The 15,322-nt window shown below is 43.2% G+C and overlaps 1 protein-coding gene across 3 annotated transcripts in view; it reads left to right on the top strand.

Annotated features, from left to right (window-relative positions):
* PIK3C3 (phosphatidylinositol 3-kinase catalytic subunit type 3) overlaps window positions 1-15,322 on the top strand; it is a 133,530-nt gene that overhangs the window by 88,199 nt on the left and 30,009 nt on the right. For all 3 annotated transcript variants that reach the window (XM_075932756.1, XM_075932755.1, XM_075932754.1), the window contains one exon: window positions 9,316-9,484. In XM_075932756.1, coding sequence (XP_075788871.1) covers window positions 9,316-9,484 — 169 coding nt within the window. The remainder of the gene's footprint in view (window positions 1-9,315; window positions 9,485-15,322) is intronic.

The raw sequence follows: 15,322 nt of genomic DNA, 5'->3' as shown, positions 1-15,322 counted from the left end.
AATCGGATGAGGAGACAACACTGGTGAAGATGCAGGTATTATTACTTGAGCATATGGGGACAGAGTTTTAAAACTGAACATTTGGGGAAGGGGGTTTCCCTCCAGTCTACCACCACAACCTGTATTTAGGGGGCTCAAATAACATTACTTATATATACAGTATCTAATTTGCAGGTGGAGTTTAAAATAATCCAGCTATGTAAATACTTGCTACACCCACAAATAGATTCAGGTACAAAAATGAAGTCTTGGCTAGGATTGTGCTGAAAAAACAAGTGATTAAGTGGCCTACTTTTATTGATGGGAGGGCAGGTACACATCTGAGCCCCAAAGCTTCTTTGAATTGTATTTATTTGAGGATTTAAAATCCTTAATCTAGGAAAATTCATTTGCTCTTTAAAGATTAGCAAATTACTTGCATATTCTATAAAAAAGGCAGGTAACCTCCTAAAATTGGGAAGTCAGGGAAGATATTTCTTCAGCCACATTTAACTCCATTTCTAACTGCTCTGTGTGGACTTACCTCTCCCCCATTCAACTACCCTTGGATTGGATCGGACTCTGTGGGTGGACCCCTATGGGTATTTTCTTAGCTAGGTATAAAACTCTGGTCTCTGGAGTCCCAGCTGAATGACTTAATCATCAGAGCCTCCTTCTAATTTTAAAGTGTGTCTCAGAGTTAAGCTGTTACAACAAATTCAGAAAAGCTGGATTAGTAGCTAGAGCACAGGTGTGATATAGTAGTCAGAATAAATTCACTTTATCCCATGGCACTATATTTGGAAGGAAGGGACTATAATTGTATTTTGTCGAATACCGGGGTTTTCAGTTGCCTTTAAAAGAAATGTTTACTACAGTGTCCACACTGGCTCACCATTGATCTGTAGGGTGGGAGGATTGATGCCCTATATCAGGCTTTCCAGTCTTATACAGATTGTACTGAAAAGTACGGACATGGCTCTTGAAAATGTTTCTTTCCCATCAAATTACCTAATTTCCAGGAAACTTTCAAATAAGAGTTTCCAAATTTTGTCATGTTGCAGAAAAATCAGGATAACTTCTGAAATGGGTTCAGTGGACTTCAGCTGTGATTTGTAGTGGAGGCTATTTTCAGGCATTGTAGCATCTGTTAAATCTGAGCAGTTCAAAATTAGTGGTGCATTGAGTACCACCAATTTTGGAGGAAACTGGTTAAAGTCGATTAAAGCGTCAGGAAAGAATATCTAAGAAGTTTTGGATGGCTCTCTTATATCCTTTCCTTCAAGCGTGTCTCAGTAAATAGTTATATTAATAATTAAAGGAGCCTAAGAACTTCCAAACTGAAGGTCAGTAACTGCGTACAAATGGTGGAAACTCTGGAGAAAAATGCAAATGTTTTATATTAGAATAAAAATGTTACTTAGATCAAGGAGAAAAAATCCTTCTCAAGCTGGTAAAATTTTAGATCAGTATCACTTTATTCATAGCCCTTGTTGCTTAAGGAAAGTGTATGTGTTAACTTTTGTTTCACAGCACTACAGTTATTGTTTTGTTAGCTATTTTTTAGCACCCACGATTCATTAGGTGCATTCTGAACACTTAATCATAAAAAACAAGTGCATAAGAAGTGTATGTTGAGAACTGTTGGTTAGTATTATGGACTTGGTGACGCGAGAGAGGGGAGCATGGGATCCAAGTAGAGATGTTTAAGTGTGAATGACTAATCATTTAGCCAATAAGTAGGTGCTTATCCGTTAACAATGTTTACACTCAGAAAAGCCTCCTCTTCCAGAGCTGGGTAGGCAAGGGCTGCCAGCTCTGCTCCCGGGGAGGAGGCTCCACTGCCAGGATTTTCAGTGGTTACATAGTTACCCTAATACACAATTTGTAACATCCAAGGGTAGGAAAAAGAGCAGAGTCAACCCACAGAATTTATTGAAGTGAGAAATAAGAGAGATGAAAGTGGAAGACTAAGTGACAGAAAAGACCATGGATCTTGATAATACTGAAGGTTACAGGAAGTTCAGGTGACTGGGTGGGTGGGTGGGTGAGTGTGTGTTGCTAACGTTAACTAGAACAATGGCGCTCTTGCTGAAATAGTTGATTTTGCAGTTAAAAAGGAAGCTAAGAGTACCATGATGCTCCATCTTTTTTTAGTTTAATTAAATGCTACCTCAACATTGTTGTTATGCACATCAAGGGTACAATAAGATTGAGAAATGTACTAAACTGTGGAACTGTTTATATAAGACAAAAGTTACTGAAAGGACCATTTCCAGTAAGACACATCTAGTTAATGCCATCTCTTTAAAATATCTCTCACGTTTTCCAAGTACAAGTGTTTTCCCCCCAATCTTAAATACTTCGCAACTTCTAGCATCTAGCAGCTACTGATCTGGTTAAGTTGGTAGGTGATAATATCTTTGAGGTGACCCTTGGTGATGTGGCTTTCTTCAAGATCACAAAGCAAGCTGGTGGTAGACTGCTGTAGAACCCCAATATCCTAACTCCTAATCCCCAGCACTAGACATGTAGGACACTATCACTGCTTTTAAAAGTTTCAGAGGGGTAGCCGTGTGAGTCTGTAACTGGAAAAACTTAAACAACAAATAGTGTTGCAGCACCTTAGAGACTAACAAAATGTGTAGCTGGTATCATGAGCTTTCGGGAGCACAACCAACTTCTTCAGATGAATGGAGTTTAAGGGGTCAGTCCAGTTTTCAAATAAATAGCACCGGGGGGGGACGGAGAGAGAGGAGAAAAAAGAAGAAAAAAAGGGGGAAAGAAATTGTCAGTGTGTCCATGCGAAATGAAGCGGATAAGAATACTAAGTATTCTCTGAGGGTATGTCTACACTACAGCACTAATTTGAACTAACCTAATTCGTATTAGTTAATTCGAACTAAGCTAATTCGAACTAGTGCATCTAGATGTAAAAACTAGTTCGAATTAGCATTTTGCTAATTCGAACTAGCATGTCCACATTGAGTGGACCCTGAACCGAGGTTAAGGATGGCCGGAAGCAGTGCCGGCAGGGCATCAGATTAGGACTTAGAGCGTGGAGCTGCTGTCTCAGGCTAGCCGAGGGCTGTGCTTAAAGGGACCCGACCCCCACCCCGGACAGGCAGTTCTCAGAGGTTCCCCGCTCGCTTGTCTAACTCGATGAGGGACAGCAAAGCAGTCCTGGCTTGGAGTGCCCTGAATGCCCACACTTGGCACATCACAGCACTTGGCCATCAGCCCGGCTGCACTTGCCGCAGGCTGCCATCCGGGGGGAGGGGTCAATCGGGGGGCTGCAGGAGAGCTTCCACCCCGAGGAGCCCGCAGAGCCACCCCAGTCCTCCCCATTGGGGGCTCGTACCCCATTCCTCCCTCATCTCCTTGCACTTACCCCACCCTAGCCCCCCTTCCTGATGTACAAAATAAAGGACACGTGTTCAAAAATAGAAACTCTCTATTGAACAAAACTCGGGGAGACTGGGAAAAGGAGGTGGGAGAGGGGAGGGCAACTAAAATGATCAGGGGTTTGGAACAGGTCCCATATGAAGAGAGGCTAAAGAGACTGGGACTTCTCAGATTAGAAAAGAGGAGGCTGAAGGGGGATATGATAGAGGTTTATAGAAGCACGAGTGATGTGGAGAGGGTGCATAAAGAAAAGTTCTTCATTAGTTCCCATAATAGAAGGACTAGAGGACACCAAATGAAATGAATGGGTAGCAGGCTTCAAACTAATAACAGAAAGTTCTTCTTCACAAAGCAAGTAGTCAACCTGTGGAACTCCTTGCTGCAGGAGGCTGTGAAGGCTAGAACTAGAACACAGTTTAAAGAGAAGTTAGATAAATTCATGGAGACTGGGTCCATGGAGTGGTATTAGCCAGTGGATAGAAATGGTGTCCCTGGCCTCTGTTTTGGAAGGCTGGAGATGGATGGCATGAGACAAATGGCTTGGTCATTGTCTTCGGTCCATCCCCTCCAGGGTAGCTGGTGTTGGCCGCTGTTGGCAGACAGGCTACTGGGCTAGATGGACCTTTGGTCTGACCCAGTACGGCCGTTCTAAGCTCAGGGCTCAGGGTCGGGGTTCTCAGTGGACCACCTTGATTTTCATGCACACCTGCTCCTGGGTGGCCAGGCTGGCAGCTATCCTGCCCTAAACTGCCACTTTCCTGTGCCCAGTGCGGAGGTCGTGGATGAGGTCCACTCTATCCGCACTAGACCAGGTGGGCGCCTGCCTCTTGCAGCCCCGGGCAGGCTCCTAGGAGCCGCCAGCTTGGTCCCAGGAAGAGGCGGAGGGCTGGGGGGCATCGGGTGGGTGGCTCGATCCATGCCAGGTGCAGGGTCTGCTGGCTGGGTGCTGACAGGCTTGCACCTGGCACGGGCACCGTAGCCAGACCATAGCCCTTTAAGGGCTCCGGGGCCGGGAGGGGGGCAGAAGAGTTTCCCTGGTGGTGCCCAGAGTGGCCACCAGGGAAAGCTGGGGAGGGCTAGCCTCCCACTAGGTCGAATTAAATGGCTACACAGCCCTTAATTCAAACTAGTTAATTCGAACTAGGCGTTAGTCCTCGTGGAATGAGGTTTACCTAGTTCGAATTAAGCGCTCCGCTAGTTCGAATTAAGTTCAGACTAGCAGTTTGTATGTGTAGCGCCTATCAAAGTTAATTCGAACTAACGTTAGTTAGTTCGAATTAACTTTGTAGCGTAGACATACCCTGAGTGAGTACTAAATATTCACTACTTTTAAAAGTTAGACTCCTCCTTCTCTTCCCCCATTGGGCAGTCTTATTATGGGGCATTGTTTGGTCACAAAGACAAGTCTTACTATATTTAATGTTATAGTAGAGGTTCTGGGATCTATTTAAAAATATTTTACCTAATTCCAAGAAAAAGCAAACACTAAAGTATAGTTAATTTAATTTAGAAAATACACTACTAGTGAAATAGGCCAATCTGTGGTTGACAATTATTTTTTTTATTCAGGAGGACTGACACTTTGCATTATTATCAAAGCTGTGGACTGATCACTAGTGCATTGTGAGTTGTAATCTGGGAAATTAAAACAATAGAGCAAGGTGTCAGGATCTTAATTGTTTAAACATTATCTTTCATGGTTCGGACCTGTAAACAGACTGTTTATTAAAAGTCTATTATTTGTATCATTAATTTATAGAAACCTGTATCCGTATCTGCTGTTAAAATGTTAAACTGATTTGTGATAGAAATGTAGCCATGTTAGTCTTGTTAGTCTTTAAAGTGCTACATTGTCCTGCATTTTGCTTAATCTGATTTGAACTTCATGTTTTGGAGCCATCTTAGTTATCTATGCAAATGTATTAATTATCATCTCTTATTCTGTATATACAGCGTTAAACACAAACATATTTAGTCACAAGAGTTTCTTTTGTTTTATCCACATGTCTCTTGACTCTTTAAGGTGACAGTTTTGAGTAAATGAACAGAAAAAAGAACCCTCCAAACATCTTAATTAAACATGCTTTATTACTTCGGTGTATATCAAAGCCTACATCTTTAAATATTAAGTTTATAAAACTAAATTTTTAAAAAGTGATTCACTTCACTGATTCACTTTATTATGTGTCTCAAGAAGGTTTTTGAGTACCAATTTTCTTATGTCTGAACCACTAATGATTGTAGCATTTGCCATTTACTGATTGCTTTGTATGCTAATTAAGCATCTTTGTTTTCTCCTTGAAAGCTGACCATTATGAAATTTGTCCCTTGATTGCAGTCCATGCTTATGACAGGTATCAGTGTTGCACATCCAGTGATAAAAAGTACTCAGTAAAAAGGGAAAGGACGTACGGCTTTTTGAAAGTATTGATGGTTCTGATGTTTAGAAGCAGGCACCTAGACGCTGTCAAAGTAAAGCATTTTTGGGAGTTCATAAATGTGGACTCTGGAGCTTTCATTTGAGAATTATTTTAAAAAATTCTCGGGCATATATTATTTTGAAAGGCTTTTTAGATGCATACTGAGTGCATGTTAGTTACTGCATGTGGTGCAAATAGTATAAAATCATATCAGGTCTCTTCATAAAATTACTTGGTGTTTAGATCTTCCTTCTGTGCCCTACATTTCATCCTCTCTGCTGCTTTTTGTGTGGGTTTAAATTACTGTAGTTAAAGAAATTTTAACTTTTTTCTACTGAGAAACTATTCTGCGGGCTGATACACGTCTATAAAAATCCTTCTTCATATTTAGCTTAAATTTTCAAGCTATTGACCTCTTTGGACCACCCTAAATGATTCCTCTCCCCTCTTCACAGAGCTTGTTTCAAAAGGTCTAGTCTCCCTTCATCCTACTTTAGCCATCACTTAGACAAACTCGCTCATATATATTGTTCTTCTAATGGTTTCTTATAAATCAAGTCTCTCTAGTCCATTAATCATTGCTGCTTTTCTGAACTCCCTGCAACCTTGTTTATTCACTTGAGTTCAGGGTTGCTGGCGGTAGTTTGAACAGAAAAAAACATGAAAAAATGCATTCACTTTTTCATCAAATACTGAGTAGATCTATCACTTGTATGGAATTTTTTTTTTCCAAAACATTTTGCCAGAAAAACCTTTTTCCTAATGTATGATTTGACTTATGTCAGTTAGCAAGTAACAATGAGGACAACTGACCTAATAGATTCTCTTCTGTATAGATGACAGGTTATTGAATAACTCTTTACTGGGAGCTGTTCACAAACTTTTTATAAGTATTGATATTTGTCTGGCAGCTCACCCTTCCCAAGGTGAGATTGAGAGCTGCAATCGTTTCTAGTACCACATGAAATAGTTGGCATCTGTTTGCAAACTATTAAAACAGGTGCTTTGAGTATGGATACTAGACAATTCTGTTTGTTTTTTATTATAAAGAAAATGTGAATATAATTCTAAATTTGGATGGGTCCTTATTTTGCATAGACTTACTCTATTCTTACAGCCTAAAGAGTGAATAAGTCTGCTATGGTGCCTGGTGTAGCTAGCACACAACTGTGAGTGCAAAACTCAGGTCAGACAGAAATCATTGCAGCCTCCCCTCTCGCCACCCAGACGAGATTATATCATCATTAGATTTCACCAAGCTAATAACAAAAGTGTACTTCTGGATCACTACATTAGTTCTTCTTTGGCACCACAGTAAGGCTCTCTACACCTTACTTTTCCATCCAGACGGACTAGACTTAATGCTTAATGGTTATCAAATCAAAATTCATTACTCTAGATTACTTTCAGCCCTGATAAGCCAATCACTTACTCAACATATGCTCAAGATCTCACCAAAAACATTACTGTAGCCAGTCCTTAAGTAAACTAAAATTTAAGCTGTTTTTTAAAATTAGGACAAAGTAATGAGTTATAGCAAGTTTAAAGCAGATAAAATATATTACAGGTGAATTAGGAATTTGTAGATTCAAAATAAAAGCAGTGTTTTAGCAATCTGCCAGTCTTGCAGTTCTCTCAAGGTTTTACCAAAGTGGATATGGGAAACTCTGCCTTGTTTCTGGAAAGCACCCTGACAACATCCATAAAGATCAAGAGATGGCAGGATTGTTCCCGAAGTCCAGTATTTACAGCTGAAAACATCCAGCCAACTGTTTTTAGCACATTTGTCCACAATTTCCCTTGGCTGAACGCACACTCTGTCTCTGTCTCTGTCTCTGTCTCTCTTCTCCCTCCCCCCCCCCTTTATTTATTCTTGGATCTGAACTTCTTATACTCCGTTCATCTGAAGAAGTCTGTTTTGCCCACGGAAGTTTGTGGTAACCTATGACTCCATGTTTGGTTAGTCTTTAAGGTGCTACTAGACTAGACTATTTGCTGTTTCCTAAGTTTTTAACATTGTGCTAGTCTAACAAGTGCAGTTGAGGCCAACAGACTTGCTGGGACCCTAGGCACACCTTGGTGTGTGGGAGGCTAGATCTGCACTTCTAGAAGGGACATAGCCTTGGGAAGAAGGGGCAGGACTGGAGCAACCTGTGAATGCCACCTGGAGCATGCCTGTCGGACTGCACCACCAGCCCTCAGAGTCACCTGGAATGTGCTACATGGTGCTCTGGCAGCAATTTAAAGGGTCCTTTGCTCCAGCTGCCACCACTCCTGAAGTAGCAGCAGCCAGGAGCCCTGGGCCCTTTTGAACAGCCAAACAATGGGGCAGTTGCCCTCCCCCCTCACCCTTGTTGGTGGGCTTGATCAAGGCGACACGATAATAGTATTTCTTCTGAAATACTGAACTAAATTACTAAAGGGGCTTTCATACAAGCTTCTGAAATATAGTCTTAAAATCAGAATCATGGCACTAAACTTTAGAGCTTTTTTTTAAAGTGAACAGTATTAATTACATACATGGGGCTTAACCACATTCAGACCACCTGTGAGCACGTACAGCTGTTTCAAAGCACTTCAGTTGCCAGTGATTTCAGGTGGGATCTGAATCTCCGGTTTCTTACTGAGGAGTCCTGTGGCACCTTGAAAACGAAACAGATGTATATAGGCAGGGCTTGACAAACCCTGGCGAGAGCCACTCGCCAGCCCTGCACTGCGCATGCTCCAGACCAGCACTGCGCATGTGTGAAGCGCCGGTGAATGGGGCGCGTGGAGCGACCGGCTGAATCTACTCGCCATGAGCAAGTAGATTACATTAATTATCAAGCCCTATATATAAGTATAAGTTTTTGTGGGCAATGACCCACTTTGTCAGATGCATGGAGATGAAGTGGGTCTTAGCCCATGAAAACTTATGCCCAAATAAATCTTTTTAAGGTGCCACAGGACTCTCCTTGGCAGTTTGTTTGGCTTATCACAGCTGAATTGCTAAAACAATATTCCTAAGAAAGACAGACTGAGAGAGGGAGAGCAACCCCCTGGTAGACCTAAAAGCAATGTAAAATCTACATTAGGAGTATTTTCATTTAATAAATACACAGTTGTACAATAGATTATCACTGATCCACAGAGTTTTCTTTAAAATTACCATCCACTTAATGACCTGTGTAAAATGAGTTCTTTCTCAGCTCAGTCATCCATGGACAAAAGTCTTTATGGCACAGCCTCAAGTGGCGCTCTCATCGGAAACATCTGCAAAGATATCAATAACTGAATGGACCTTAAAGGATAGTTTTCAGCTCAGACAAACATAATTTGGAATTGAGAAAATCAGACTCTGAAAGCTTAGTAATAGGCACAACAGAAGATACTTGGATAAAACTTTTAAGTGCATTCCGGTTAATATCAGCGGATTTAGTTTCAGGGTTAGCACCAGGATATTTTTTTTTGTACTGTATTAAATGTAATAGTAGAAAACGTTACACATTTGCATTTTTTCCTCCTAATACAGGTAAACTGTTTCACATCGATTTTGGTTACATTCTGGGTCGTGACCCTAAGCCGCTGCCTCCCCCGATGAAGCTGAATAAGGAAATGGTGGAAGGCATGGGAGGTACTCAGAGCGAGCAGTACCAAGAGTTCCGTAAACAGTGTTATACAGCGTTTCTGCATCTCCGCAGGTAGCGTCAGTCGTTCTACATTAACAGTTGCTTGATGAAGAGCGGATGGTGCTTCCCACCAAAAAACCATGACACTCTATATAATAGATTCCTGTTGAGGTTCATGATGTAATAAAGGAGAGACCAAGATGGGAACTTTTGAGTTCTACTCATGCTTTTGGCACTGACTACCTTTCTGTAACATTTGTCGTTAGGTAGGGGCCCTTCTAAATACATGGCCATGAAAAACGTGCCACTGACTGTGAAATATGGACTCTTGCCATGAAATCTGGTCTTATGTGCTTTTACCCAGGGGTGGGCAAAAGGGCCTCCACAGGCCCACTCTGGCCTGCCTAGCAAGTTGATCTGGCCCGTAGAGGCCCTGCTGCTCCCGCCACCCCCAAGCCAATCAGGGCTTGGGGGTGGGGGTCGCGTGCAAAGTCTTCTCCTGCCCTGCAAGGAGCGCATGGCACTTAGAAGCGCTACCTGCTCCTGGCAGTGCGGGAGGAGACTTCGCACACTCCCCCCACACCCAAGCCCTGATTAGCCTGGGGGTGGAGGGGAGTGCGCAGAGTCTCCTCCCACCCTGTAAGGGGCATGGCGCTTCTAAACGCCGCATGCTTCTTGCAGCGTGGGAGGAGATTTTGCGCACTCCCTCCACCCCAGACCAATCAGGTGGGGAAGCAAGGAAGTGTCCTGGCCCCACCCCTTCTGCCTGAGGCCCCATCCCTTCTGAGGTGGGGGGGGGCTAGGGGGCCACTACAAAAATTTCTCATTTGATGCCCAGTCAAAAATTATTGCCCACCCCTTCCCTATGCTATACAGATTTCATGGGGGAAGACCACTGTTTCTCCAGCTGGGGGGTTGGGTTCTGACCCAAACCGCAGGGGTGTCGTAAGGATATTTGGGAAGGCACCATTAGGTTTGCACTGCCTTCAGCGGTGGTGCTCAGAGTGTGGTAGGTGCTGACCAACAGTGTAGCTCTCAAGGCAGCAGAGCAGAAGTAAGGGTTGCAATACCGTACCATGCACCTAGCCAGCAGCTGCCTCTCTCTCTCTGCCAAGCTATGAAGGCAGCACCACTGCCAGCAGCAGCACACAAGTAAGGGTAGCCATACTACACTCCCCTTCCTGTAACCTTGTGACCATCCCACAGCTCCTTTTAAATTAGGATCCCCATAATTACAACACCATAACATTTCCATTTTAAATAGCTGAAATAATGAAATTTACAGTATTTAAAATCCTATGACCCTGAAACTGACCAACATGGAATTTGGTATGGCCCTCATTGTTATAAAGTATTTTTGGTACAAAGATCTCAAATTCTACAAACACTGACCTTTGTCACACTTCTTCAAGATAGCATGTGATAGATAATTATTCAGGAGACAAGTTCTTCTGTTGTTTAGCAAATCTTGGAATGTTCTATGGTTAAGCAAATTGGTGTCCCGGTTATCAGTGATGAAATACAGAGCCTTTCAATTCTTGATTACGACCCCTAAATTCAGATTAGTAACAGCCAAACACATTTATCCTCTGTTAGGTGGTCTGTGATCTGCATGAGTTGACTAGGGTGGCCTTAGTTCTGTTTCTGCAGAATAGGTAAGAAACTTCAGAAAGATTTGAACGGACATAGAGACTAAACTATCACACTCTCCCCTTACCACTAGAACGTCCTCTTTCAGAGTTCAGGCACAGGATAGGAGAATCTTGCATTACCATGGTCTGTCTTGTGTACAAATAAGACTTGTGTTTTCTATTGTAAGCACCTTTTACCATGCCTTACAAAATTCATTTAAAATATGTTGCTTTGTTTGTCCTTTGGGTGGCAGAATGGTTCAGCTTTGCTGCTTGTTCTCTTTGAACAGTGAGCAGATGAATGGTTTCTCTGTTTGCCAAGTGATACAGGAAGTCTTTCATGGAGATACACAAATTCCACTTTAATAGCTGGATTGTCTAGTATAAAATACTCCAAACCCTGGAAAAAAGTATATTGAACAATAGTGATCTTAGAAAGAAAGCAGACAAGATAATGTGAAATGATTGCTAAAGAAATATAAAAGGTGTTCTGTCTTATTGAAAGGAGAAAAAACTAACTACCTTTATAACTGTCATTGATAATGGATTAGCAGCAATTCAGCACAATGAAAAAACAAAGACAAGTTATTAATCAGCAGCCACAATAACTCCCATCACTCTGGAGAATAATCATGAAGGGATTAACCTGTGTACTCTGCATGCAAAGTATAAGTCAAAATTATTTGAGAAATGAATTTATTATACAAAATTACTCCTTCCCGGTGTTTCCATAGGTGCTTTAAAGAGATGTAAGTTGACGTTCACTATTTCAATAGAAAAAGCTTTTAAATTCCTGCCAGTTTATCTGTTGAATTAACTAGTTAGCACAATGATTGGCAGCAGAGGACTTGCTTAGTAGCATGGCGTGCACTGATCCAGTAATTTTGATACAAAATTAACATTTTTAAAAAGCAGTTGAAATCCTTAGGCATTCAGTTGTAGTTGAAGAGAGTATATTTAAGTATAAATACAGTTTAACATGAAAATATTTTTATTATACAGATACAAAATATGAACGTGCAGTTCTAGATAAATCTGAATCTGTCATGTTCATAAAGTTCTTAGGATCTCAATGTTAAAAGCATAAAGGCTGTACTATAGGGGTCTTAATAGCAAGTTCTGAGCATCTGTGGCTCAAAACAAACATTAGCAGACATGTGTACTTACTGAGATGGCTGATGGATTAAAGCAGGGGTGGGCAATAATTTTTAATCTGGGGCCACTCCCAAGATTTTGGCAAGTGGTCAAGGGCTGCACTTCTATGGAGGTGGTACGGGGTCCGGAACAGAGGTTGGGTGCTGAAAGGAGTTTGAGTAGGAGACTGGGTGAAGAAGGGGATGTGGAGTTTGAGGGGGAATTTGAGTGAAAGAGTGTGTAGTGATCTGGGGCAGCGGTTTGGCGTGCAGAGGGTAAGGGAGCAAGAGAGGATTCTGGCCTGGGAGAGGAGTGTAGGAGGGGGTGCATGGCCTGGGATGGAGTTGTGACCTAGGATAAGGGGGGAAAGAGGTACAGAAGGTTTGGGTGGTGACCTGCGGCAGGTAGTTGGGGAGGAATGAGGGGGTGGGATGCCAGAGGTAGGCTCTGGCAGGGAGGTGCCTATCTAGCCAGCGGCACTGCAGGAACCTGAGGCAAGCTAGCTGCTGCAGTCCCCGGCTGGTTGCCTGGCTGTTGCACATGGCTCTGGTGTGGGCATGGGGGTAGTGGGAGGGAGGCTAGAAATTGGCCAGTGGGAGCTGGAAGATTTTGCTAGGGTGCAAGGCAGTGCACAAATCCAACAAATCCTCCCTCCCCACCTTCCAGAGCAGACAGCAGATAGCCTTTGAAGTACAGGCAGTCCCCGGGTTACGTACAAGATAGGGACTGTAGGTTTGTTCTTAAGTTGAATCTGTATGTAAGTCGGAACTGGCGTCCAGATTCAGCCGCTGCTGAAACTGATCAGTTTCAACAGCAGCTGAATCTGGACGCCAGTTCTGACTTACATACAGATTCAATTTAAGAACCCCAGGCATCCCCAAGTCAGCTGCTGCTGAAACTGATCAGCGGCTGATTCCAGGAAGCCCGGGGCAGGGGCTTCCTGTAGTCAGCCACTGGTCAGTTTCAGCAGCGGCTGACTTGGGGACGCCTGGGGCAGAGCAGCTGGGGTGCTGCTGGGTTGGTCCAGTAGCGCCGAGGAGGGGCGCTATGGGACCAACTGGCAGCGCCCCAGCTGCTGTACCACAGGTGTCTGGAGCAAAGCCACGGAGCACGGGGGCAGCGGGACAGCCCAGATGCGCCGTGGCTGTCCGCTGCCCGCGTGCTCCGCGGCTTTGCTCTGCACCCCCCCCCCCTCCTGGTCTGCAGACCAGAGGGATGGGGGGGGGGCAAAGCAGAGCCAAGCCCCGGAGCACGCGGGCAGCACGCGTCTGGGCTGTCAGCTGATCTCGCGCTCCGCGGCTTGGCTCTGCTTTGCCCCCCCCTCCCCCTGGCCTGCAGACCAGGGGGCCGGGGGGGGGGGGCAAAGCAGAGCCAAGCCGCGGAGCGCGCGATCAGCTGATAGCCCAGACGCGTCTGGGCTGTCAGCTGGCCGGGAGCTCCGGGGCTTGGCTCTGCTTTGCCCCCCCCCATCCCCCTGGCCTGCAGACCAGGGGGAGGGGGGGGGGGGCAAAGCAGAGCCAAGCCTCGGAGCGCGTGGGCAGCGGACAGCCCTGTCCGCTGCCCACGTGTTCCGCCGCTTTGCTTCCTCTCCCTGGTCTGCTGGAGACCAGGGAGAGGAACCCCGTTCGTAACTGCGGCTCCGACGTAACTCGGGGACTGCCTGTAGCTGCATCTGCTCTGTCCACAAGTGTCCCAGCAAGGCAGCCACAGTCTAGTTCTGGCGGCTTGGAAGGCTGGATCCAACCCGCTGACCGCCTCTTGCCCATCCCTGGATTAGCAAATGGAGGACTAGGCTATTGTCATAGTGCATGCTGGCATTAAAATGTGTTTGATACACGGACAGTTGTATAAGTTAATTAGGTTATTTAACATTTTGTAGCCCATAGTTAAGGTTTAAGCAAATTTTATATTTCAAGTCTAATTTTCATTCCCATTCACCCCAATCTTCAGCAAAAGTAAAACCAAGCCCCTGAAATTTCACATGCTGCGAAGAGAACAGAAGTCATAATGCTGTTTGTTACATTAATTAAAAAGTTCCTATCCATTACTTTGTTCAGCATTTACGAATCTCTTTGTGGCTCATCTCCAAAATGTCATGTTTATGATATTCAGTTTTATTCTGTTGGTCTTGCTGAGAAATGCCTTTCAGGAATTTGTTTGTTAGTTTTGTCTTGTTTGTTTATTGTATTTGTGTTGTGTGTTGTTTCAGATTATTCATGGCACAATTAGATTAGTATTCACTTGTTCATAAGCTTATGATTCTAAAGTAAATGTGAGATGATAAACTATGGGCTTATCAGAGTCATAGATGTAGACCATGATTTAACTAGGTAATTAAGGACATATTTGAATATCTCCTGAGTCAGGGCCTTAATGAGGAAGTATGGAAACTCCATGACTCAGCCACACAAAATCAGGAATAATGTAAGAGAGAGGAGGCTTGCAGCACATATGGAAATACGTCTAGTTAACATTTGTTGGCAGTGATGAAGAGAACAGTTTAGAGAGAATCAATAGAGATTCCCAGATTTCATATCTACTGACCTGCAATATGACTTTTTGAGATCCTGAATGTCCTTCTATGAAAATGTGTTTTGCTTTCTTTTTGTTTTTGTTTTTTGTTTGATTGAGGCTTTCTGAGTAAACAGTCTGACATAAATTTAGTCTTTTTTTTCCAGACCATGAATCTAGAACCAATGATTGTAAAGTACTTGGATTTTTGAAGTGTGTATGTGGTATTTTTTTCCTCTTATTGATTCATATAAGTGTGATTAGTCCTTGTAAGTTGTAAGAAATCCAAAATTAAAATTGTTAGCCTAGATGGAATTTATAATTTTCTTCTAAATCAGTGCCGTGTATATATACACAAGAAATGAGATGACTAATTGTGTGTGTGTGTGTGTGTGTGTGTGTGTGTGTGTGTGTGTGTGTGTTTTTATATATATATATATATATATATAAACAGAGAGAGAGAGATGAAGCACATATAATTGACTCTGTATATAATCAGTCATCTCATCACTTGTATAGAGTCAATTATATGTGCTTCATAGATTGAAAGGGTAGAAATAGTGTTCTGGACTTTTAAAATTGTTTGATTACTTTTTTGGACCTCAGACCACCGTAATCACTCTGGGTATGTCTA

This window comes from Pelodiscus sinensis, chromosome 6 (genome assembly GCF_049634645.1).
Source record: "Pelodiscus sinensis isolate JC-2024 chromosome 6, ASM4963464v1, whole genome shotgun sequence".
Taxonomy (NCBI): Eukaryota; Metazoa; Chordata; order Testudines; family Trionychidae; genus Pelodiscus; species Pelodiscus sinensis.
This window is presented reverse-complemented; position numbering and strand designations above follow the sequence as displayed.